The sequence below is a fragment of the Equus quagga genome, chromosome 14 (genome assembly GCF_021613505.1).
Source record: "Equus quagga isolate Etosha38 chromosome 14, UCLA_HA_Equagga_1.0, whole genome shotgun sequence".
Taxonomy (NCBI): Eukaryota; Metazoa; Chordata; class Mammalia; order Perissodactyla; family Equidae; genus Equus; species Equus quagga.
In genome coordinates, this window is record NC_060280.1 from 76,972,773 (window position 1) to 76,996,354 (window position 23,582).

General features: G+C 44.3%; 1 protein-coding gene across 6 annotated transcripts in view; it reads right to left on the reverse strand.

Moving 5' to 3' along the window:
• The window catches only part of ETS1 (ETS proto-oncogene 1, transcription factor), a 175,923-nt gene that overhangs the window by 23,379 nt on the left and 128,962 nt on the right, over positions 1–23,582 (reverse strand). For all 6 annotated transcript variants that reach the window (XM_046685277.1, XM_046685280.1, XM_046685275.1 and 3 more), the window contains 4 exons: positions 9,002–9,121; positions 7,186–7,386; positions 4,334–4,411; positions 3,102–3,350 (listed from right to left, as the gene is read on the reverse strand). In XM_046685277.1, coding sequence (XP_046541233.1) covers positions 3,102–3,350; positions 4,334–4,411; positions 7,186–7,386; positions 9,002–9,121 — 648 coding nt within the window. The remainder of the gene's footprint in view (positions 1–3,101; positions 3,351–4,333; positions 4,412–7,185; positions 7,387–9,001; positions 9,122–23,582) is intronic.

Consider the following 23,582-nt stretch of genomic DNA (forward strand, 5'->3'; position numbering starts at 1 on the left):
TAATATTAGTGTGTTTCTGGTATATTCTCCCCTTCATAATGGTGGGGACTGGTTAAAACAATGAAATGCAAATATGAACAGGTACCCAAACCGAAATTCAAAATACAGTAATCAGGAAAGAAAATATGTGGCTCTCAAAATTAAAAAAAAAAAAAACAATATTCCAGATAAAATGTATTCAGCTAAGTATGTAATTTTTGTACAATCCACTGCTGTAGATTTCCTGAGCCTCTCATCCCCTCCAGCACTGCTTATCAGAAAGGGAGTTCTTTCTGCTCTGCTCTGTCTCATTCCTTCCTCCCTTCATCTATTCAAAGGAGGGTAACCTCCAGAAGGCAAACTGAAGAGCTTCATGGAGTCATCAGCCCTGCCTATCCAGTCCACTGTCACATTTGCAACTCTTCATTATTATTATTAAAAATGAACAAAGTGCCCCTTCCAGAAATTCACATTAAATGACTCAGGAAAACAGCCCACCACCAGGATGCAACAGCCTCTTTTTAACAGAACAGGAGATTTTGTGGCATCTCATAAAAAGGTGTTTGCTCATATCAGCCACCCATCTGGAAGCTCATTCAATTTCTCTGTGAAACAAACACACAAACGCCTAAGAAAGAGAATTTATATTTTCATGAAGAACACCCCGCCAAGTCACCAATAACTGGGCAGTATTTATATACTTATATATATTATATACAAAATGATCCTATCTCTATCAGTCATTTTTATATCTGGAGGGCATGGAGACTGAAATTTCCACGAGCAAGAAAGCTGTGTTTTCAAGGAGTCCCAATAAGCAAGGGCACTAAACTAGGCCATAACCACTCTCTGGCAGCCACTCAAACATGAGCCAAATGAAACTCTGTGGAGAGTTGTGGTTTATAGCAGTAGGCTGCTTTCATTTTAGTTCTATTTCACAATCCTGGAGCTGGGAACCTTCGTTTACGGGTATTGTCTCCAAAAGTGGGTTGCATCCAACTGGATTAGGCACTCAGTTATGCTACTGTGTTCATGCAGGGAAGCGCGTGTCCTCTAAGACATCCACTGGCCAGCTTTTCTGAGAAACATCTCAGCAAGGTCCTTCCAAAGCTATCTGACTCCACCAAACAGACCTCAGAGTACTCAAAACAGTGGATGGGGCAGCCCCACAGCAACCAACCAGCACAAAGACAGTTCTCAGAGCCCAAAGAAGAGGGACAGAGGAGCACTCTGTATACTGCGATGCAGCATACGAATACTAAGATTATTATTAATAGTAATCAGCTAACAGGAATGCTTTCAGTCTAGACCAATCACACCATGTCCCACTCAGTCAGCCCTTGGAATATGTCCTGTTGAGCACTTCTAACGTGCAAAAACCAGCCATGAAGAAAACAGTCTGCCCCTCAAGTTTGCATGGTCTCAAGCTTGGTGTGAGGGAGGGAGAATGAGGCCAGAGAGAAATACCACATGTCCCTTTGAACGGGTCACTATAGGGTCCACAGTCATTAATTTGGGGTCAGAGGGATGTTAAGGACCAAAACCAAGAACCAAGAGAAGGAGAGGGAGAAGGAACAATTACACAAATGCAAAGCCAGACGCATTTTAAACACAACGTGACAGCAGATCTACCAACAGTTACAATATGGCTGAGCCCCAAGCCACAGACTCAGCCTCCTCGCATGTATGTACAGAAAGCCTCATGAGAAAGAAAGCTGTTCTACTGCTTTGACCTGCCTGAGAAAAAAGATACACATACACATGTGTGTACGTATTTAAATAGACATGCATCCAAAAATAAGAGTCAGAAAGGGGAAGGCAAAACTGGTCCCACCCTTCAGTCTGAAACACAAACACCCTGGGGCCCTAAGAAGGAAGATTATAGGTTCAGATTGTGCTAGGGACTTTCCCTACGCAGGGCCTGCTGGTTATCCTAAGGCCTGCTGGGAGGAAGCCGGAGCCTGAACACTCAAAGAAGATGACAATGTGTATGGCCCGTGATGTCTACAGGATGAGCCTTCAAAGTAAAGACGCCTTTGGGCTCCCCTCTCAGAGCCTCAGCGAGGTGGCAGGGTCATCACTGGGCAGAAATCGCTCAGAGGCCAGCTAAGCCTGACTTCTGGGACCAAAGCCCTGGGAGCACCCCAGATGGGCTTTCTCCTGTTCCTCTTCCTGTCTGTAATTCTTTCCGGTGTATCCATCGGAAAGATCATCTTTTTCAACTTTTTAGACATCACCTAGGTCTCAGTGGATGAACAAATCCTTCCTTACGATCGACTGCACTTTTCTCAGAAACAAAACAATCTGGACACTTTACTAGGCAGGCTGCGCCTCTCAGTGTTTACCTCCTGATCTTAAAAATTGGGTGTATTTAACCTTTTTTGCTTTATAAAGTCAGCCAGCTCTATTCTGAAACATTTACTTCATTGTCAGTGAATATTTTATCATTGTCATAATAGTCATGTCAACAAGAATACCTTCTTTTGGAAGCTTCTGGCCACCTCTTTCCCTGGTCCTCTAGCTAAATACACACTTTCACCACAGTGCTGATGACTGGTTCCAAATAAACTGCTGGTTAACCATCTTGTATCTTCCCAAACCAAAGAAGTCACAGGAGGCTAGAGAGCCCAGGCCGGAAAGCAGAGGTCACTCAGATACCAAGCAGGATTTGCAGTCTGACCCAAGAATACTCCAGGAGGAACATCGGGACACATGTGAACCTAAGGGCTTTTCAGGAGGGCCACCCGAACCACTTTTATTTGATTGTGTCCTCCCTAAACAAAATCTTCTCAAAGAAAATAAAACATACCTTAAAAAACAACCACATTTGACTAGTTATTATTTGATAAAATGTTTTACCCAAATAAGAAATTTCATTGGTCATCCTGCCAGATTTCAATTTTACCAGGGACCCATGGTCTCTGTCATCATGATGGACTTGGCTAAAATTCCATGATGGAAAGTTCTTAGATCTAAATATTCTAAGATAGAAAGGTTGGAATTCAGAAGTGTACAGGGCCAATAGTGAGGAAAAAAAAAAAAAGGAGCAGGGGGCTGAAAAACTCACAAAGTTAGGTAATTTTTGGAAACTCAAGAGCTTCTAGAGAAGAAATCTGACCTACCACGACTGGTCCTCCCCATGCACATGTTGTCTGGGGTTACAACTTCTTGTTTGATGGCGAAGTAGTCTGTCTGCAAGGTGTCTGTCTGCAGAGGGTCCCGGAGGATGACTGAGGGGTAGTCGTTCTCATACTTGAGGGAGAGGAGTTCCTCCGAGCTGATAGGATGGAGTGTCTGGTAGGACTCTGTGATGAAACTGGGCTCTGAGAACTCCGACGGAGGAACGCACTGAGCGTGCTCGATCCCATAGCCTGGAAGCAGAGCAGGTTAGCAATTGGAGAGAGGAGAGATTTGTATCTAAAACAGGCAGCTCTTCACCATTTTCAACAGCCCCGCATGTGAGACAAGCTGACTACCTAAGAGAATAAAAGGAAAATATTCTAAGTCAGAAGGGTTGGGTTTTTAACCTTGCTGCACTACTTAATAGCTATGGCCCTTGACAAGATTCTTCCCTTTTCTGACTCAATTTGCTCATCTCTAAAATGGGGATGATTGCAATCTTCCTCAGTGTTGTGATGAAGATCAAATGAGAGTATATATGTAAAATGCCTACCAACATTTCTGGCACACACTAAGCCCTTGCTACATAGTAGTCAATACTATTGTTGTCAGAATAAAAATTATAATAAAGTAAAGAGATCAAATGAAAACAAACCTGCTTAAGACTCCTTTGAAAGCAAGGCCTACAAGGCCATTAGATGAGAACAGCCCTACACTAACTCTCTTCCTCCAGCCACCTCTCCAGTGTGGTTAGGTATCACATGCCAGAGTGGGGAAGGCTTCATTTTCTATAACGGCTCTTACAGCTGCACAGCACACTCCTGAGGAAGGATTTCAGAGGAATGCCATCATATCTAATAGTAAAAGGGAAAGACCAAAGGCCGAGACCAAATGCCTAACCCAAACCTCTGAGGGTCGCCACAGGGCACAGATCAAGCAAGATCAAAGGTTACAGGTCAAGATGTAGTCTCTCTCTATGTGATTTTCATGCTGAAGATATAGGAGAGAGATCCTAGTGTGTAGCAGCTTGGAGGTTAATAAAACATGCAAATAGGTTGAAGCCTTGTGCTTTGTGGGAACAACAAAATAAATAATAAAGAGTCTACACTTAAGAAAATATTATTTTTTGTAGAATTACCATGAAAGAGCCCAAGATCAACCAGGACAGGAATCTTTTCCTAAGTTCCCATTATAACGAGCACAACGAGGGAAGGAGAGAGGAAGATGAACTTACTAATGAAGTAATCCGAGGTATAACGGGATTCTGGATAGGTGGGGTTGACTCCATTAACTGGATATGGTTTGACATCTTCTGCAACAGACAGGGTAGGAAACGAAACAGAGGTCAAAGAGCAAGTAAGGCCTGGCCCAAAAGGATCTTGGAGCCCAGCACCGCAATGATCTCAGCCCCTCTTCTAAGAGTCTGTACGTTCATTAACTGAGTCTACTCTGTCTAGGGCCCAGTCTAGAGATGAGATCACAAAAGTATGGCTAAGTTTATTATTTCAGTAGCTGCAAAATGGAATTTAATATCTTGGAAAGAGCATCAGTGAGTAATCTCTAAGGGTTGGGAAGGCATTTCCACCCTCATTCTGATGCGTGTGTGTACCACATTATCATCAAAGGCTTGAAGACATCTTGGGAAGTTTCCAAACTCAGTCCCCAAGCTCAAACTGATCAGTTCCAAAACTTTTCAGAAATATATTAAACCTTTAAGCAGGTAAATTTTATAGCTTCCATTTCTTCTAATAGATGTCTGGGTTTTGTTTTGTGTTTTTTCCATTGCCCTGAAATTTCAAGTTCAGGCCCAGATAGGAAGCAGGACGTTGGTAAGGTGCCTGGTGAAATACGACAGGGCTCATGCAAAGAGAGAGAAGAGCAGTATAATCGAATTGCTGCCCAGGTGCCAGCTTCCCTAGGCATCAGGAAGGATGCGGAGGGAGGAAACTAAGCATGGAAAGGCTCTCTCTCCACTGAACTGGCAAGGGCTAGAGGCTCCTCTAATTACCCTGGAATCAAAAGGTGTGGCCTCTGGCCACTGCATGGAGTAGTCTGATCATATTTCACTATAAGAATCAGACATAAAAAAGAGAGTGTTGGTCTGGGTTTTTCCTCAGGTATTTGATAGCTCGTTGGGAGCAGAGACTGATGGGAAAACAAGTTTGTGCCTGCACAGAAAAAACAGTTCCCAATTGAGATACAACGATTAAACTTTGTTTCAGCTGCTTATCAGATTAAAACATCCCCTGTACATTTGGCCTTGCACCCCACCCTGAACAGCTATGTTCTTTTGGTTCTGTGTTGCTTTAGGTTAATTACAGAACAAAAGCTGTAGCCTCAATACGACATCTCGCTCGGCTCTTCAAGGATCTGGAGACAAAAGATTCTCACTGTCTCTCGCAACAGAAAATGGGTGAGAGGGACAAGACTTTTGTTCTCAAACAATTATGTTCTCAAACATACTCAATTATTTCCTAAGTCTCCTAAATTATTCCTTTGTGGGAAGGTAGGCCAAACCTGTCTCAGGGGCCCAGAAGCTCTCCCATGAGTCCATATTACTATACAAAGAACACAAGACAGGAAGTTCAATTGAAAACACCTAGGTTTATGGAAATGAGTGATACTGAGAAAACCACCTAACCTGTCTTCATTCTACAGATGAGGATACTCACAGTACGCGCCCTTCCCATCTCCCAGGGTTGTTCTGAGAATCCAAAGAGAAAATGTACTTTAAAGTACTTTGGAAACCAGGAGATGCTATATAGATATTAATTGTAACTATGATCGGAGGCAGGCCTAGGCACTCCGGACCACCTCGCTGCACCATGGTGATAAACAGGGGGACACAGTACATTAGTAGAATACATTTGGGTTACGTGGTCTGCTAGAAGCCACTGTTGTGTTTAAAAGCCGACGGTTACATCAGATCTGTTATGAGCCTGCCCTGCTTTTTCCTCTATAAACAGGCCGCTCACGTCAACGCGTACGGGTGGGCGTTTGTGCAGATACATGGAGAACATACTGGTGCTTCGGGGAAGCCTGCTCAGCTGCCCGGCAGTCCTCGGCAACGGCAGCCACGGCAAGATCACCTAGTTCTCGACTGTGTTTATTTATTTATTTTTCAGCAGAAGCTGAAGAGAAGGAAAAAAGATAACACTCCTGTACCCAGAGGAATCTAATTTGGGTCTCCCTTGAGCATTGCAGAAGGAAAATATCCTTAAACAAAGAAAGGTATTATATGGATAAAAGTGCTAATCCTGAGCTCTGCTCCCTGCCCCCAGCGTCTGCGCCAAGGGCTGGAGCTGGTGACCACAGGGAAGGGTGGGCCTGGGTCAGAGAGGGCAACAGGCTTCTAGGCTTACAGTCAGCTGGAGGGCACTGCTGACTGCTGGTAACTGCAATTTATTTTAAGAAGAAATTCAGAAAAATAAGCGCAAAACACCCAAGTTTGCCGCCTGCTGCTGTTTCTATCCTCAGCCAGGACTGTGGTACATGAGTCACTTGGTCCAAAAAGGTTGGAAGAGGCTGGTAGGGGAGGCCATGTCATTACAAGGTTGCAACCCAGCGTCCTGACATAACCCCAGTTTCTGCTCCAGACGAAAAAGGTACACTGCACTACTACAATTCCAGTCCAGTTAGTGGGCAGAGAAGCCTGGCTTATTAAGAAGCTCTGAGAAACTAAGCTTTCATGTGAATGTGGCCAGGTATCACAGTGCCATAGATGAAGGCAATGTGTTTTAAGATTGCAAAAAGAAAAATCCTGGAGCTGGCTGTGGGTATTGCTGTTCAAATAGTGCATGAGTCTGGGATAGAGTTGGGATCAGAATTTTGGATACCAAGAAGCTTCAGGGGTGCAATCTTGCTAAAGATAAAATATGAACCTCCAATACATAGAAAGAAAAGACACTAGCATTTTTGAGCACCTGCTGTCTGCCAGGCCCTGCATGACACATCTCTGTAGACCATACCTGCCGTTAGAGGACACCCACAGGTAACAGCATCCATGTCCCACCATGGGTTATATTCCTCTACCTACTCTCACAGCAACCCCACACAGCGTCCACCTCACTCTGTCCCCACAGTTACCTTTCTGCAGGATCTCCAGATGTTCCCACAAGATGTCCCCAACGAAGTCCGGGGCCAGCTCAAGAAAGCAGTCTTTCCCCAGTGCACAGAGGGCTGCTCCGTTCATACAGAACTTCTGGAAGTCCACACCCTTCAGGCTGAACTCGTTCACAGCCCACATCACCCAGTCCCGAACGTGGGTTTCTGTCCACTGCCGGGGGTCTGAGGGAAGACATCAAATGAGAATGTGGCAGGTCAGGCTTTCCACTCTTACCCAAGCCTGAGAGAGGACACAAAAGGACCTGAACTCAGCTGACGATGTTCTCGGATTCACAGAATTAGGAAGCACCACCTGTAAACTCATGTGGCGGGGCTCCTTCCATAACCCTCCTCCCCACATTCAACATCCCCACCTTCTCTATCTCGCCTGCCAGGAAATCACCATCACCAGCGAAAAAGTAACACACGAGTATTTCCTATGAATTCCATTCTACGGATTCCATGAGTCTTCTCTCTCACTGCCTTTTTCCATGAGAAGTTTTTTTAAAGCCCAGGACAGGGAACAAATGACTTATTTAATAGCAATTATAACAAAGTCAAGTGTGTTCTGTAGATTGCACTCATCTCCCTGCTCTTAACTCTTATAATATACTTGAGACTATTATTCTTAATTATTTTTATCTTTGCTAATTATGGTTAGTAATAATTATAGCATTTAGTAATAGTCATTCAAATGGTACTTAGTAGTAACAACATTACTAGGTTGCTGTAACACACCCAGATACCCGGGAAAGTACATATATCACAGGCTCTGCGTTTGGTAGCACTGTAGAACAGACCATACATAATCTTCATGCATGGCCCAAGGTTTAACATGGCTACACCAGCCAATGACACAAAGAGCTCAGATGACGGCAGGCTGTGGTGCCCACATCACGCTTGCTCTCAAGGTTATCCCATCAACCTCCCAGATCACTTTATGAGATGTGGACAACCCAGTGGTCAGAATTCACTTTATTCTGCCTTGTGATCCTAAAAGGATGTTGGGCACTGCTGTCAGCTGAGGTTTGTGGTAAAGTAGTATACATGGGAAAAGGTGTACAGACGCATTCACAGACTCTAAGGCATGGGTCTGACGGCCCTGGAAGCATCTCACGTAGCAGTAAAACTGGCCTGGTCTAAAGACAGCATTACTCTTACTCAATAGGACTCTTACTCAATAGAACAGTGTTCTTTCTACTCTCAATTGTTCAGGAAATGTTGCTTGGCAAAGGCTTAATCGTTCTGCAGTCATTTCTCCTTTCTGACATCTCTAGTCCCCTTGCACTCCTGAATAAACCCTTTCAGATGGGTACACCCAAGTATAAACACATTTCACCAACGTACATGGAAAAGAAAAGAGCAATCAGTAAATTCCAGGAAATGAGACTCACTGATCACCCAATGGTGGCCCGGGATGACTCCAAGTGTTTTTCAAACTTGTCTCTACTTTAGAATCACTTGAAAACCTTCAAAAATACTGATGCTACCAGCAATCGTGATTTCACTGGTCTGAGATACGGCCTGAGCTGTGGAATTTTTTGAAGATCTTGAATCTAATGTGTAAACAAGTTTGGGAAGCAGTGCCCTAAGATCAAGATGTTAGTGACAAACCTGGGACATGGAGAAGCATTAGCATGTGTCCATGACTGTTCCGGCAGTTGACTACAACCACCACGTGAAGTGGGCTGACTGAAGCGTAGTTGGTAACAGCATCCATCTGACCTTACAGATGAGAAAAACTGACCTTACCTAAAAGTGAGATCCCATCCTCTCTTTTTCCAACTACAAAACATACCTTTTGGAATTCCCAGTCGTTGCTGCTCTTTAGAGAAACCACTGAAAGTAGCTTTCAATGCTTGAGACATCATTTCTTTGCTGCTTGGAGTTAATAGTGGGACATCTGCACATTCCATATCTGTAAGGAAAAAATAGCATATGAATAATAAAAACCAAACAGGTAACGAATGTTAGCAAGACTTATTGTGGTAATCACTTAGAAATATACACAAATATCAATCATTATGCTGTACACCTGAAACTAATATAATATGTCAATTATATCTCAATTAAAAAAAAACTAAATGGTAATTAACCACCCATAACACATAACAGGGCATGGATGGTCTAAAGAAGGCAACCTGAGAGATAATTGTACTAGCATCCTCACCAAGGCAGGTAAAATTTGGGGGGCTTTCCACAGTGTGCTAGGCCCTTTTAAAAAAAAGCTGATTGCTGCCTAGAATGTTCTGCATCCCTGGCAAACAAAATATGTTCACTCTTTCTGTATGTATCTACTAACTCACCCTCACTACTTATCCTTCACGCTTACTTAGAGTATTAATGTTACTACATACTCCCACTTACCTATGAAAAGAAAATAATATCCACTCATTCAACAAATAATTATTTGGCTCTTGATATGTGCAAGGATTTAGAGAAACAGCAGTGAACAGGACAGAAATGATCCCTACCCCCATGGAGTTGGATATCAGATTCTGGCAGGAGATTCAGTCATTAAAAAACTATTTACACAGTTAAACGTTCAAATACAATGTCAATAAGGGCTTCAAAGGAGAAGGAGAAGATGAAATGTTAACATATAACAGGAATTCCTGTAAGTCTGGAGGAATCAGGGAAGGCCTCTCTTAGGAGAAGAGAGATGTTTGACCTGAGATCTACCAGATGCAGAGAAGTTTAAAAAAGGAAAATTATTCTAGACCAGTGGTTCTCAAAGTGTGGTCCCCAGACCAGCTGCATCAGCATCACCTGGAAATCATGAGAAATGCAAATTTTTGGCCCCCCTCCAGACCTCTGGGGTGGTGGAGCCCAGAAGTCTGTGTTTTTAACACCTGATGATCCTGATGATCACTAAAGTTAGAAGACCACGGTCCTAGATAAGGGGAATAGCATGAAGGTCATGAGATGGGGGCAGGGGATGGGGGGTGGACTTGCCATGTTTTAGCATCAAAAAGATCAAAGCAGCTGGAGCAGAGTGATCAGGAGGACAGTTCCCTGAGACAAGGTTGAAGAGGTAAGTAGGAAGAACATTAAGGAATTTATAATTTTATCCTAAGTAAAACAGAAAGTCATTGAGAGCTTTACACAGAGGAATGACATGACATTTTGTTTTGAGATCACCTTATGGTAATTCTATTTTTAATTTTTCAAGGAACTACCATACTGTTTTCCTCAAAGTGGCTGCATGATTTTATATTCCCACCAACAGTGCACAAGGATTCCACATCCTTGCCAACACTTGTTATTTTCTGGTTTTTGGGTAGTAGTTTTGATCTGCATTTCCCTAATGATTACTGAGGTTGAGCATCTTTCCTTGTGCTTATTGGCCATCTGTATATCTTCTTTGGAGAAATGTCTATTCAAGCCTTTTGCTCATTTTTTAATAGAGTTGTTCGGTTTTTTGTTGTTGAGTTTTAGTTCTCCATATACCCAAAAGAGTTGAAGGCACAGTCTCAAAGAGCTATTTGTATACTCATGTTCATAGGAGGAGTATTCACAACAGCTAAAATGTGGAGGCAACCCAAGTGTCCATCAACAGATAAACAGATATACAAAATACATACAATGGAAGATTATTCAGCCTTAAAAAGGAAGGAAATCCTGACATACACTACAACATGGATGAACCTACACATTATGCTAAGTGAAATAAGCCAGTCACAAAAAAAACAAATTATATGAGGTACTTAGAATACTCAAATCCATAGAAACAAAGTAAAATGTTGGGTGCCAGGGCCTGGAGGGAAGAAGGGAATGGGGCGCTGCTGTTTAATGGGTAGACAGTTTCAGCTCAGATGAAGATTGCTGGAGATGGATGGCTGCACAGCATTATGAATGTGTTTACTACCACTGAACTGTACGCTCAAAAATGCTGAAGACGGTAAATTTTATGCTATGTTTATTTTACCACAATAAAAAAAAAAAACACGGGAAAAAAAAGACCACCCTAGCTGCTCTGTAAAGAATAGTTTCGGAAGAAACTATGAATGGATATGAGAAGACTTGTTAAGATGTTACTGCATTAACTGCGGTGAGAGATGATAGCGGCTTTGACGAGGAAGGCGGCAATGCAGATAACACGAGTGGACAAATTTGAAGGGCATACAGGAGGTAATATCTATAAAATGTGATTCACGTAGGTGGTGAAGATGAAAGGATGCAGATTCGCAAATGTGCCGTCCTTTACTCTGCCCATGCGTATCTTTCTCTCTGCTAGGTCCAATCCCTCTGGTACTTGCAGACAGGTTCAAAACACAGATACATACACATGGCTCAAGTTAAACACCCTCTGAATTCGCCTCAGGCACTTCTCACAAAAACCTAGTGAGCAAAGAAATGACCTAAGAATTCCTACTAGCCTTCCTGTGACCGTTGGGCAGTGACACACTTTACTGTAGTAATTTCCAGAAGCCTTCTTCCTCACCATGAATCTTCAGTGTATCATATGAAACTGACTTATGAAACGGCTGTGTTCCAGGCGTGGCTACTGTAGAAATTTCTCAACTAACCAGCTCTACACTCTGGCTAGTTAAGAAATTCCCTGGACAGTCATAATGTGTTATTGGCTGAATAAAATGGAAATATCAAAGGGGAAAGAGGACAATTGGTGACCTCTGGGAAAAGGAGCAAATATATTGCCTCTGAATGTCAAAATAAATGGAAACTGCATTGCAAGAAAGAAGGGCAGACAGCACTTTCCCTCCGGTTTGCTTTGAGAGATGCTGTCAGGAAACTGCTGAGAGTCCGGCCCCCGCCCTGGAGGACGGGAGGATTCATCACAGCTGCTCTCCCAGGCCCGCCACGGAGGGGGAGTCTGCAGCTCTAGGGAGTGGAGAGTTTGGGTTGCCCTGGGACATGCCCAAAAAAATCTAGTGGAAAAATCAACATGCCTCCAGGAAGGTTGACAAAATGATGGAAAATCCCAGATTGCTAGGGGGGAAAATGAGGGGAGGGGATAAAATGTTGATTACATAACATCTAGCCCTTCAAACAATGGAGTAATCAAATGAGTCACTAAGAAGGACATGGATGCTCCCCCTTCGTCCCCACTCTATACGTTCAAGAACAGCTAAGTGGCAGGTCCAGAAATGTCTCCTCTTAAAGCAGAAGTCAGGTTTACTTAAGAGAAAGGGACTCTTTATTGAATCCGAGAGCATTGCTTCTGAAAGCAATACTGAGACAGCTGAGGCATCCTCAGCTACCAGTTCAGAGCGAAACACAGGAGTCAATCAACAAATTAAATGTTTTCCGAATTTGAATCAACTTTCCTTCCCTTCATTCCCATCCAACACAAATTCATGACCTTGAACTGTGTGGGTTTTGTTTAGTGTGTTTGTTCCCTCCATTAGATGTATGACTCAATGAAAAAGACTTTACTGATGGCAGAAATTAGCCAGGACAACACATATGGGAAATTCAGGCCAGGCCAAGCGGGCAAGCAGTGGTTCTGCTGCACACTGGAACTGAAGGAGAAGATTGGCTACGAGGGCCAGGCATCTTCTAAACAGGAAAGTTTGGGCAGTCTGATGCCAGGGTGATGTGAAGGCCAAGGACGACAGCCGAAAGTCTGAGAAAGAGGCTTCCTGGAGTCTGCTTCCTATAACTCCACATACTCCGGCAGGATGGGCTGGACAGGACCGCTGGGCTGACAGCTCCCCACTCTGGTTTCTGCTTCCTGTCAGGGAGCCGGCATTTCCAGGTTCTCACTTGTTCTCTCCAAGGCAAGCAGCTGGGATTATTTTGCCTGTCCACCTCAGTGCCATCTCCAAAAGCCTGGTCCACACCCTGTCAGCTGCAGCTGCACAGTGTCCGGGGCTGCCCCTTCCTCTGCCCCAGTGAGGACTCAGTGCTCACAGCCCAGCTGGTGAAAGCCAAGCCCCCACACTTGAGACACCTGCATTTGGACTGATGAACTCAGGAAAAGCCGTATGACTGCCTTCAGACACAAAGGATGCAGACAGGGAAGTCAGAGCCTTAACCATGTTTATAAAGTGTGGAATTTTGGTTAAAAAAAAAAATCAAACCGCCTCTATAAACGAGGGAACAATTAGCCAGAACTGTCTTTCTCAGTAGGGAATGCATTGTATTTAAATGATGAATAATCACATTCAAAAGTGGATATTAATACAAAATGTTAAACTCATCGTGTAAATACGAAAGCAAAAATTCTCTATGTTGCTAGTTTATCAGCATAGCAGTTCTGTTAATTACACAGATCAATGACACTAGTGAAATCATTACACAGGTGGAGAATCAGATGTGGTTTAGCCCAAGCAGGCGTCTCTGTAACTCTTAACATACTTTATCTCATTACCTACTATAACGCTTTTGCATTAGGTACCAAATATTTCTAATTTTAGGAAGAGCATCTAGAAATTAATCAATGCCTCCATAGAAATTAACTAATTGTATTTTATGGCCAAGGACTAAAATTCCCGTTGTGTTAAAAATTGTAATTGCAATCTCTTAAACTCAAATAACGCATTTGTCTCAAAATGCTGAGAACCTGACCTGGAGACATACTATGCTAATAGAGTGGAGACTCTAAACACAGTGCACTAGAAACTGAAAACACAAATATATTACAAATATATTAGATTTCTTACCCACTGATTATTCCTCAGGACCCTAAATCTGAGTTAATATTTATAAGAATCTCCGTGAGTTTCTGAGAGGAGAATTGTGCGGAAGATAGTCAATAAATAACAGTCCCAATCTCCATCTCCCCAGGATTGCACAGTGTGGAGGTGGAAATGAGCAGGTAGCTTGCCTTGAATCATCAGGGGCGTAAAGAGCCAGCGGCACTTTGAATGTAGGGGAACATCTGCTCATCTTCCATTGTGGCCCAACTCTGAACAAAAGTTTATACACCCCATGGATGTTTTAAGCCAAATGCAGAACAAGGGTTTCAATGCTCTTATATGTAGCTCGAAGTTAAGGGCTGCTCGGTGTCCAAGACGCCATCAAAGACGTTTCATGTGACTTTTTATACCATTCTTTTAAGTTGTTTGAAACTGAATGGCTGATATCAACAATGTTACATAGAAGCTCGGCCTGGAGTGGTGTTTGTTCTTGGAGAAGATCAAGACCTATGGCCTTATTGACCGGAGATGTTCCCCCTCTCACCACTCTCAAATAAATGACAGAAGAGACTGGAGCATCTGGGACCTGAAGGTTAGGCAAGGAGCGATATAGCCAAGAAGCAGAAAACCAAGGTACACGCCCAGTCTTGTGCGACCATTAGACTGGCCAAACTCTAGCGGATTACCACGATGACACTAGACCCGTGTGGTGGGGTCTGTCCCAACCAAGAGCAGCATGACAGAAACACCAGGAATAAATAATATGCCTTACAGTCCGCCAAGACGCTTCACGTATACTATTCCATAATATCCTGACATCATGAATTTCCCAGGGGCTGGGAAGGCATTACAGGATCCCCATTCTACCGATAAGGAAACCAGGACTCTGAGGGATCAAGAGCTTAGCTAAAGTCACAGGGCTGGGAGGGCCCAGCCAGGACCAGAACCTGATCTTTCAACTCTATTCCACTGCTGCTACAAACAGGAATTGGAGATCCAAGAAAACTAAAATTTCTACAGCTGAGGGAGAGAAATGGGACTTTTATTTCTTAGTCTGGAAATGAGATTCATTTGAGGAAATACCTAAAAATTTAAAACCTTTCCTGGATCGAGGAAATACAGAATTTTATATGGCTAGCCCCATAAAGACATAATTAAAAGCCATTTACAGAACCGACTGCAATCTTTTCTTGGGACCAAGGGTAGTGAGGCTTCCTTCCTTTCACACAAAGTGACACGGGTTAAATGACAACCTGGCTTCCTTCGCTGTCTGTGTTCACCCCTGAGTCACCCTGATGGGCAACTGAGCACAAATATAAGGTTAATCAGTTACGTAAAGTCTTATTGAAATGTTTCTTAAAGTGAAAGGAAACCAAAAAGAAACCTTCTGGTTCATATGGGAAGGAGAAAAAAGCAACTATCCCAAATGGAAAAATAGGACTCTGAAGACAAGGAAAAAAGACACAGGGGGACATGCACTGGGCTTGCCTTGGCTTGTTGGTCAAAATCTATGGGTTCTTATCTCAGTTTTGCCACTAATGTAATCACACTGTCACTTAGCAGTCACTTAATCGATGCATTGCTAAAAAGAAGTCTGTTAATGGGTAGTGTCTATATCCCTCACAGAGTTTTAAATTTTTTATTATGGCAATTTTCAAACATACCCCAAAGTAGAGAGAATAGCATAATGAATTCCTACTCAAAATCTATCAACACTGCCAGTTTTTACTTCCTCTCTTCCCCGACACACTGAAAACTGTAAAGCTCGTCCCAGGCAACATGTCATTTCACCCACAAATTATTTTATTGTCACGAGGATATTTTTGAGATAAAGGAGGATCATAATACGAAAGCTTACAGGAGACGGAGAAATTCATGGAAAAAGAAAAGGCTTCAGATTACTTTCCGTGGTGCTTAAATCTAGGCCTACAGTTCATTTATTGGCCCACTTAAACCACACAGCTTCTCTGAATGCGACACTCTCACGATCTGGAAAGTGATGCCGTTGGATCAGAGCGGGAGGATTTCAAACCAGGATGGCGAGCCAGTCCCTGGGACTCCCACGGCCGACAAGCAGAAGGCTACAGGGATATTTCTTCCTCATTGTCCCGTCCTCACGGACCTACAACTGTACCTCGAAGTGTGCAAAGAAAGGCTGCGGATTCCGGCCAGCACCCAAAGGGCAGTTGTCAAACTGCCTAGAACAAGTAGGAGAGAAGACGCCTTCATAGAAGAGTAGCCACGGCCAGTGACTGATAACTCTGACTGAAACTGACTGTCCCTGGAAAGTCGTTATTGGTCTGGAGGAAGACTTACTCAATGAAGATGCTAATATCTCAGAAGAATGTGAAAGGGACTCTCAACAGCTGTCTATTGCCCGGTCTCTCATTCACGGAAGGCTGGAATGGAACCAGGGATGAAGGGAGTCGGAAGGGTCCTCTTTCTCCTAAACTCCTGATTCCAAATCCTGTTAGAGGCCCTAGAAACCTGGCAGCAGGACTTCTAGCTGAGGGAGCTAGTACAATCCACAAAGCTTCTGGCTGAGGTTTCTGCAAAGAAGGGAAATAAGTGACTCTCCTCAGCCCCTTGGCTCCACTTTCATAAACCTAATGATGTGACAGAACAATGAGGGACAAGCAGGACTCCTGGCTCCAGCAAGAACTAAGCAAGAAATGGCTCCGTGCCCTTGTTGGGCCACCCATCCCAACCAAACGGTCCAGCACTGCACCAAAGAACGGGACACCATGAGCCCTAAAGCAGACTCCTATCAGTCAGAGAAACATACAACTGGGCCTCTGCCTTTCTCTTAATATCCAACCCCCTCGACGTCACCAGCCAATAAAAAACTACTCCAATGACGGGAGGAAGAAGCTGCACAGAAAATCCCCAGTGACCTGACTGACCAAAAATGCAAGCCAGTCTCCAATTACAGCATCTTGGTTCTGCTGCCAAGGCACAGTGCCACTGGGGAATGCACACTGCTTGGGGACAACGTGCCAACTCGGAGGTAGACGCCTCTTCTCAGAGGGAAGCTGCCCCGAGACAAAGGAGGTGGCCCTCTGAGAGGCAAGGCATGCTCCAAATGGCTCCGGGAAGCCGGCCTGCGTCCTGAAGCCAGGCCTGGGAAAGAAGCCTGCAGAGGGCTGAGCGCACTGAACATCTGTAGGAAGTGACTTCAGTCCTCTCCCTTCTACCCTTCATCCACCCCCTGCCCCATCCCCCAAAAGGAGTTTTAACACATTATTACCACTGAAGTCCTGAGGACCTGGTGACTCACCAGGCTCACACATGGTTCCAATGAGCCCTTGACCATTACATGGTAGGGGAGCAGGAAAGACAAATGAAAGCAGTTGTAATTCGGCAGCGCCGACCATAGACCTGCCAGACAAAAGGGATTGCAGGCATGTTCCCAAATCCGTTCAGGCACCTGACATGCAAAAGCTATTTTTAATCACTGGATTTATTTCTTTCCTACCCCCTCCACCATCCTCCGCCTCAGCAAATGTTTCGAAGTCAGAGAAAAACCCAAATCAATTCCAGGTGTTCAGGGAAACCCAGAGAGGCTCTTCCGTTCCAGGACCTGAGCCAGAAAGCAGAACTGCCCCCTGGGTCCTGCAGCTCAGTGTTCTCTCTTTTTCCTTAGAACAGTTCAAATCTCCCACCCTAAACATTGAGCAAATGGCCTGCAAGAGGAAATATTTAAATGAATGTGCCCTGCGCTGGAATGCCTCCCAGCTGCGCCTTGTCTCCAGCAGCCTTGGGCCTCGGCACGTGAAGGCACGTGAGACAGGTCTCAGAGACCAGTGACAGGGAGCATTCTCTCGTTCTCTAGGATTCTCTACCTGCTTTGCAGTAAGGATTAAATTAAGGATGTGCGAAACTGCCTAAGCCTAATATATAGTAGGTGTTCAATAAATCATTGGTGACTTGAACTGAACCCAAAAGTGTCTTATAAAATATAAAGACTAAAAAAAAAAAATACACAATTTTATTTCCCAGTGTGGAGAGAGACAGCAAGGAGAAGGAATCTGGCAATTTCCCCAGGTACAACTAAGCAACTGAGAAAATGAGAAAAATGAAAGCAAAACTCAGATTCTGAGATATAAATGGAAACCGACATACCCTGAAATTGGTTCTTTTAACAGAACAGACTAATTTCTTACCTATTCTGTAGGCTCCAATCTGCTAAGGGGGAAAACTTTTTGTAGCAATAATCATTTAAACAGATCTAAAATACATGTTTGGACATGTCAGCACCTCACAGCTACAGGATCCAGTGGACCCAGGATACCTTTTGGTTTTAAAAACTTCCTAAGAGTACCATCTTAGAGTAAATATGGCGTAGAACAAAATTGCAATTTTGTGCTCAAATCTCCTTTCTATGTTTGGAATTTGCCAAATCTCAAGCTGCATTCTACCCTAGTCCTCTAGGTGCCCTTAAATGAATGACATGCTCACAATTTAAAAGAATGTCTTAACTATTGAGATTAGGATCCCAGCATACAAGTCCCAGCTCAGTAGAGTATTTTAAAGAAGAATTTAAAGTTCTTAAGCGATCATTTAAAGCCGTTTACAGAGTGCTTCACATGTTTCAAATCATTTCCCACATAGATGATTACACTTGACTCCCACCATGCATTTTACAAGTCCTCAACGGCCCAGAACAGTGTGACTTCTTTATCACAAAAAAACACACAGCCACCGTCTCCATATCACTCAGGAGGAAGGCAAGAATTGGAGCCTTTAAACCCCAAGGCTTTTCAGACAGCCACAGTGACTACTACTGGTTCTTCCCACATCTTACACTTCTGAGTGAGGGCAAACTCCTGCCCTGCCTTCAGCTAAAACACTCATGACAGGGTCATCATGCTTTTGGTACCAACATGGCATAGTATAACCCCAGTCAAGAAGAATACGGAAAATATTTGACAACCTACTTCTTTCTATTATCCCAGCTTCCACTACTACTCGTTTACGTATCAGTCTTTGATGGGTCACTCTCTGAGATCCTGGAGACGCTGGTTAATTGGGCTAACCAACTTATTATAATTTCACTTGATTCCCATCTATAATTTTCAGGACTGCTATCTGAATAGAGTTTTACATTTTAGAAAATGTTCTAAATCTTATTCTAATATGATCCTGAAAAAAAACAAGTTTTTAGAATTCTCTCCATCAGATAGGTGAGGATACCAAGGCTCCCAAAGGTTACTGAAGTGATGTAATCAAGACGATCAAGCCAGTCAGGTGATATAATCAGCACTCAAAACCAGACCGTCAGACACTAAAGCCAGGTGTTTTCTACCTGTACCAATTAGCAGAGGTAAAAGGCAGGGAGGCAGAAATGATGGACACAAGAACATTTCTTTTCTTTTTCTCCATCATTTTCACTATAGAGAAAGTGCTTTCCAGAGAAGGGAAGCGTCCCCATCCCTGGGACTCTGCAGACAGTGGCTGCAGCACCAGCACTTCGGGCTCCACCGCACGGCGACCCAGAACCAGAGGAGACAGATGCTCAGCTCAGCGCCCACCTGGCACTTGGTCTGCGGGCAAGATGGGCATGGAGGGGGTTCCCAAGGATCACCAGGAAGGCCAGGCTGGTCAAGGTGGAGGTTGAGGAGTTTTCTCCATGGGCAAAGGAAAAATCTGGGCAAACAACTGGAGTGAAGCCCGTTTATTCAGGCTGGAAGAGGTAAAGTTGTTCTGCACTTTTGAACTGTTTTCTCAAGGCCTGCCTCTCCCTCCCACGCAGGAAACAAACACAGAGACAGGCCTCTTCCAGGCAGGGCTCCGGCGCTGAGGGCGAGCCCGGGAAAAGCAGAAGGGCCAGGGGCTGAGCAAGACGGGAGACGTCGGGGACAGTGGGGCAGGGTCCACTGGGGGAGGAGGCAGGGAGGGGCTGGCAGAGGAGGCGGAGGAGAAGAGCTGGCAGTGAAGACTGAGAAGGAAGGAGAGCAGAGAAGGAAACAGAGGGAATGAAAGGAGAAAGGAGAAAAAGAGAAAATTGGAAAATTTATACCAGATACAGAGACAGACGGCAAAGTGGAAGCGAGTTGGGAAGAGCTAGCAACTCACTCCCAATTAATGATGTTCAGAAAGCAGCATTTTTCCAGAAATTTTGAAAGGAAATTCTCTCTCAACTTTCTTATTTATTTATACATTATATAAATACATTTTTAAACCAAAAAAAGACCGTTTTTTCCAGTGGGAAAAAGCCTTGTTTGAGATGAAAGCCAGTCTTCAAAAACCCCTCAGAGGAAGCTGAAACCCCACAAGTCTTGGTGCTACAGAAAGGAAAACAAAGTGGACATTCTTCCTGTGTTCTAAGGCTTTTTTATGCAGATGTGTTTTTCTTTTAATAAATAAATCTGGACAGAGAAGGAAAAAGCACACTCATACACATTCACACAGCGCAACTGTTTTCAGCCCAGGGAAACCACAATGAAAAGTAAGAATGTATAAGTCCATTTTCCCAGTACAGGGACAAACGTTCTCCACATGCCAACCGCAGGCACTGAAGCAACATGCTAGACATACACAACCAGCCCAAGCTTTCCAGATCGACAAAGGGCCACCTGCCCATGAGCAGTAACAATCAGAAGTGGGGCAGGACCTGGAGGCGACCATCACACTTCCCAGAAAGGCCCCACAGAGGTACTTCATTGCGACGCCTCATCTAAGACATTCAGGAGCTCCAACTTTTTGAGCCACTCAGTTTCACTTATGGACTGCAATAATTACTTTAAAATGATTACACACATTGCGTTAAAGTCTGCCTCCCTATGAGTCCTGTCCATGGACCCTAGTCCTGTTGGTTGAAGCTGCACAGCAAAAGTTGAATCTTTCCTCATCTATCAGCTTTTCAACTGCTTCACTCATCTCCTTTGTCATCACTTCTGTCCAGGTTTTAAAATTCCTTGGTTCCTTCAACCACTCACGATGCCGTGGTTTTGGCTGTCCCTCCACCCGGAGGCAGCCCTGCATTCCTGTGTTCCTAAGGAGCATCCTGAGCATTCGCAGGTGGACGCCATGCTTCTCAGGAGTAAAATGAGAACGTGACATGATTGCCTGCTCCATGCACTTCTGTGGGTGGAGGCTGACACTGATTTTTCTAACAGCCACACTGCAAAAGCCGCTCAAAGCGCACTGCCAGACCTTCTCTGTAGGAACTGATGTTGAGCCAGCTCTGCATCCGTTGACTGAATCTTATTAACCTCAATGTAGGGCTTTACATTTATCCCTATTAAGCTTCGCCTTGTTCTGATCCATGTTTCCTTGTGTAGCGGTCTTTTCTATATCATGAATCTGTCCTCATCCTATTAGCTTTGCACTGTCTGCAATTTACTAAGTACGCTTTCTGCATCCTTCTCTAATCTGAGCCCCTGATAAAAACGTTGGAAAGGCAATGACCAAGCACTGAGCCCCATAACATAACACCAGAGACCATGCATCATTCTGACACAGACACATTAATCAAGACCCTTTGGGTACGGTTGTTCAACCAGTTACAAATCCTCCCGACTTTACTATCATTGCATCCACATATACTCATCTTGACCACAAATATATCATAGAAAGACTCGGACACAAGCTTCACTGGAGTCAGCTGATCTACCTGTTGTGGCGCCCGTCCTCCCCTCAAGTTTAAGCTCCAGACAATGGCAAAGGCAGCTGAGGGAAATGGCGGAGCTGGGATTCAGATCTCTGACAGTGAGAGAAAAACAGAGAAACAGAGACAGAAAGGGAGGAGGGAGGGAGGGAGGGCGGGGGAGAGAGCCGAACGCTCAAGAGCTACAGCCACTTTGCTTCCAGAAACAATGGGCAGTTAGAGAACAATGGCTACAGACAAAGTCTTGGTCTATTTATATCTGCCACTCTTAGTCCCAGACAGGAGGAACTGGAAGTCTGCCCTGTATGCACAGCTCCAACTGGACCCCAGTTGGGAGGAAGATGAGGTCACCAAGAATGTGGCCTGCTTAGGAACAGGCTCCTTTCTCGCTCGCATAGTTTCTTCTTGGCCTAAAGGATCTCTTTAGCCAAGGGAAGAGGTTTGCTTGCCTACTGTCAAAATACAGCCATCACTGAGAAGGGGTGGGTCAGAAAATGTAACTGCAGCTCAGCCCAGCGCAGAGCAATTAAGGCCTCCCTCTACAGGGGTCAAACGAAGGGGGAGAGGGGTGACTAACCAGTAGATTTGGAGGTCAACTCTGGTTCCTGAAACACTAGTTCCATCAGGTCTGTTAATTATACACGTTTAGGGGCACTTTATGCGAAAGAGCTTTTCCACAGAAAAGTTCCCTCCTCACTTCTTTGGTGCTAGCACAAAGAAGCCAAGAACTAAAATTCACAGATATGTATGCCTCTTATATTCTTAATGCTCCTAGAGGCTCACTAAAGAGGCCACCAGTGGTCACAGAAGCCTGTGATAGGCCCCAAACTGAAAACGAACAGAGCCTGGGCCAGGGAAGAAGGGGTGGGGCCCCCGGGCATGAGCTCTGCAGGCAGTCCTCCTGTGGGCGGCCTTCACTGTGAGTTTCCACAGACAGCCCTCAGCATCAATAGGCAACCGATAGAGTAAGCAACTGCACCGTCTGGATGCAGTTCAGCCTTCCAGTCTCAGTGCAAAGTTGGACTCTCCCAAGGCAAGAAATTCAGGGCTTAATACACAGATCACCTGAGAAGTAACTTCCGCTTCCCACTCATGCCTACAAGTTCCTGACACCGACTTCCCTCCTTGCTCCTGGAAAATCAGCGCTAAGTAGGTAGAAAGGAACCTAAATATGATCATTTTCCTCCTTTTCATTTAAATAGCTTAAGATGTCTCCTTGAGAATATCCCAGGTAACGTCACCACATTCCAAGGGAACTAGAGGCAAGCACTTAAATGTTTTATAATTTAAAAGTTTAAGCACAGAGCAGACAAGTGCTGGACATGACTGGGCCCAACGCAATCAATGAATGGTTAAAAGTGATGCATTGTGTTCCTTCCCCGCCCACACACTACTCTCTTCACTGACTTCAGAAGTGCAGGAGTCAAGGCATTCAGGGTTCAGACCATCTGTAGGGTAGTCTAATAAACTTGAATTACCATGATAACTGAGATAACATGTACAAGGCCGTGACAAGCAAACGCTCCTATATATCTTTTGTTCTAAGCAGATGGTGAAGACTGAAACCCAGGTGGAACATTTGACCACCCAAAATAGACCAAACTATGAAGATCTAAGCGGGTGAATGGGCCACCAAACTTGGTCCAATACCTCTTTCAAACACTGCGTCATTGACTTCTCCCCCACCCCCATCCCAGTACTCTAAGCATTCGCTTCTTCTCCAAGGGCCCTGCTGAATTGTCCCAGTGTAATTCAAAAGAGCCACGTGGGAGCCACATGGCAGGAGTAGGGAGAAGGCAGAGAGACACACATTGCCACCCTGAAGGGAGTCTGACATGAGAGAAGCAAAACTTCCCATCCATAGTGTGTTGGGCAAGCACTTGAGACAGTCCTTCTCTGAACCTATCAGTCTTCAAAAATGCCTGCACACCAGCTCAATGCACCAAAACCCCATGGCACTGCCCTAACGTGGAACATCTGGAGTTTACAGTATCAGGCTTTAAATGTTCGACAACTCATGAAATAAAGGCCCCACTCAGTTCAGTAAATCCAAATGCATGTCCCTAATGAGGAGGCAGAAATCTTGTTGCTTTAAGGGATTTAGGTAATAATTTCAGAGTCTCAGTTCAAGTTTCCTGAGCTGCTAAGGAGGTACTGAGGACCCTGAG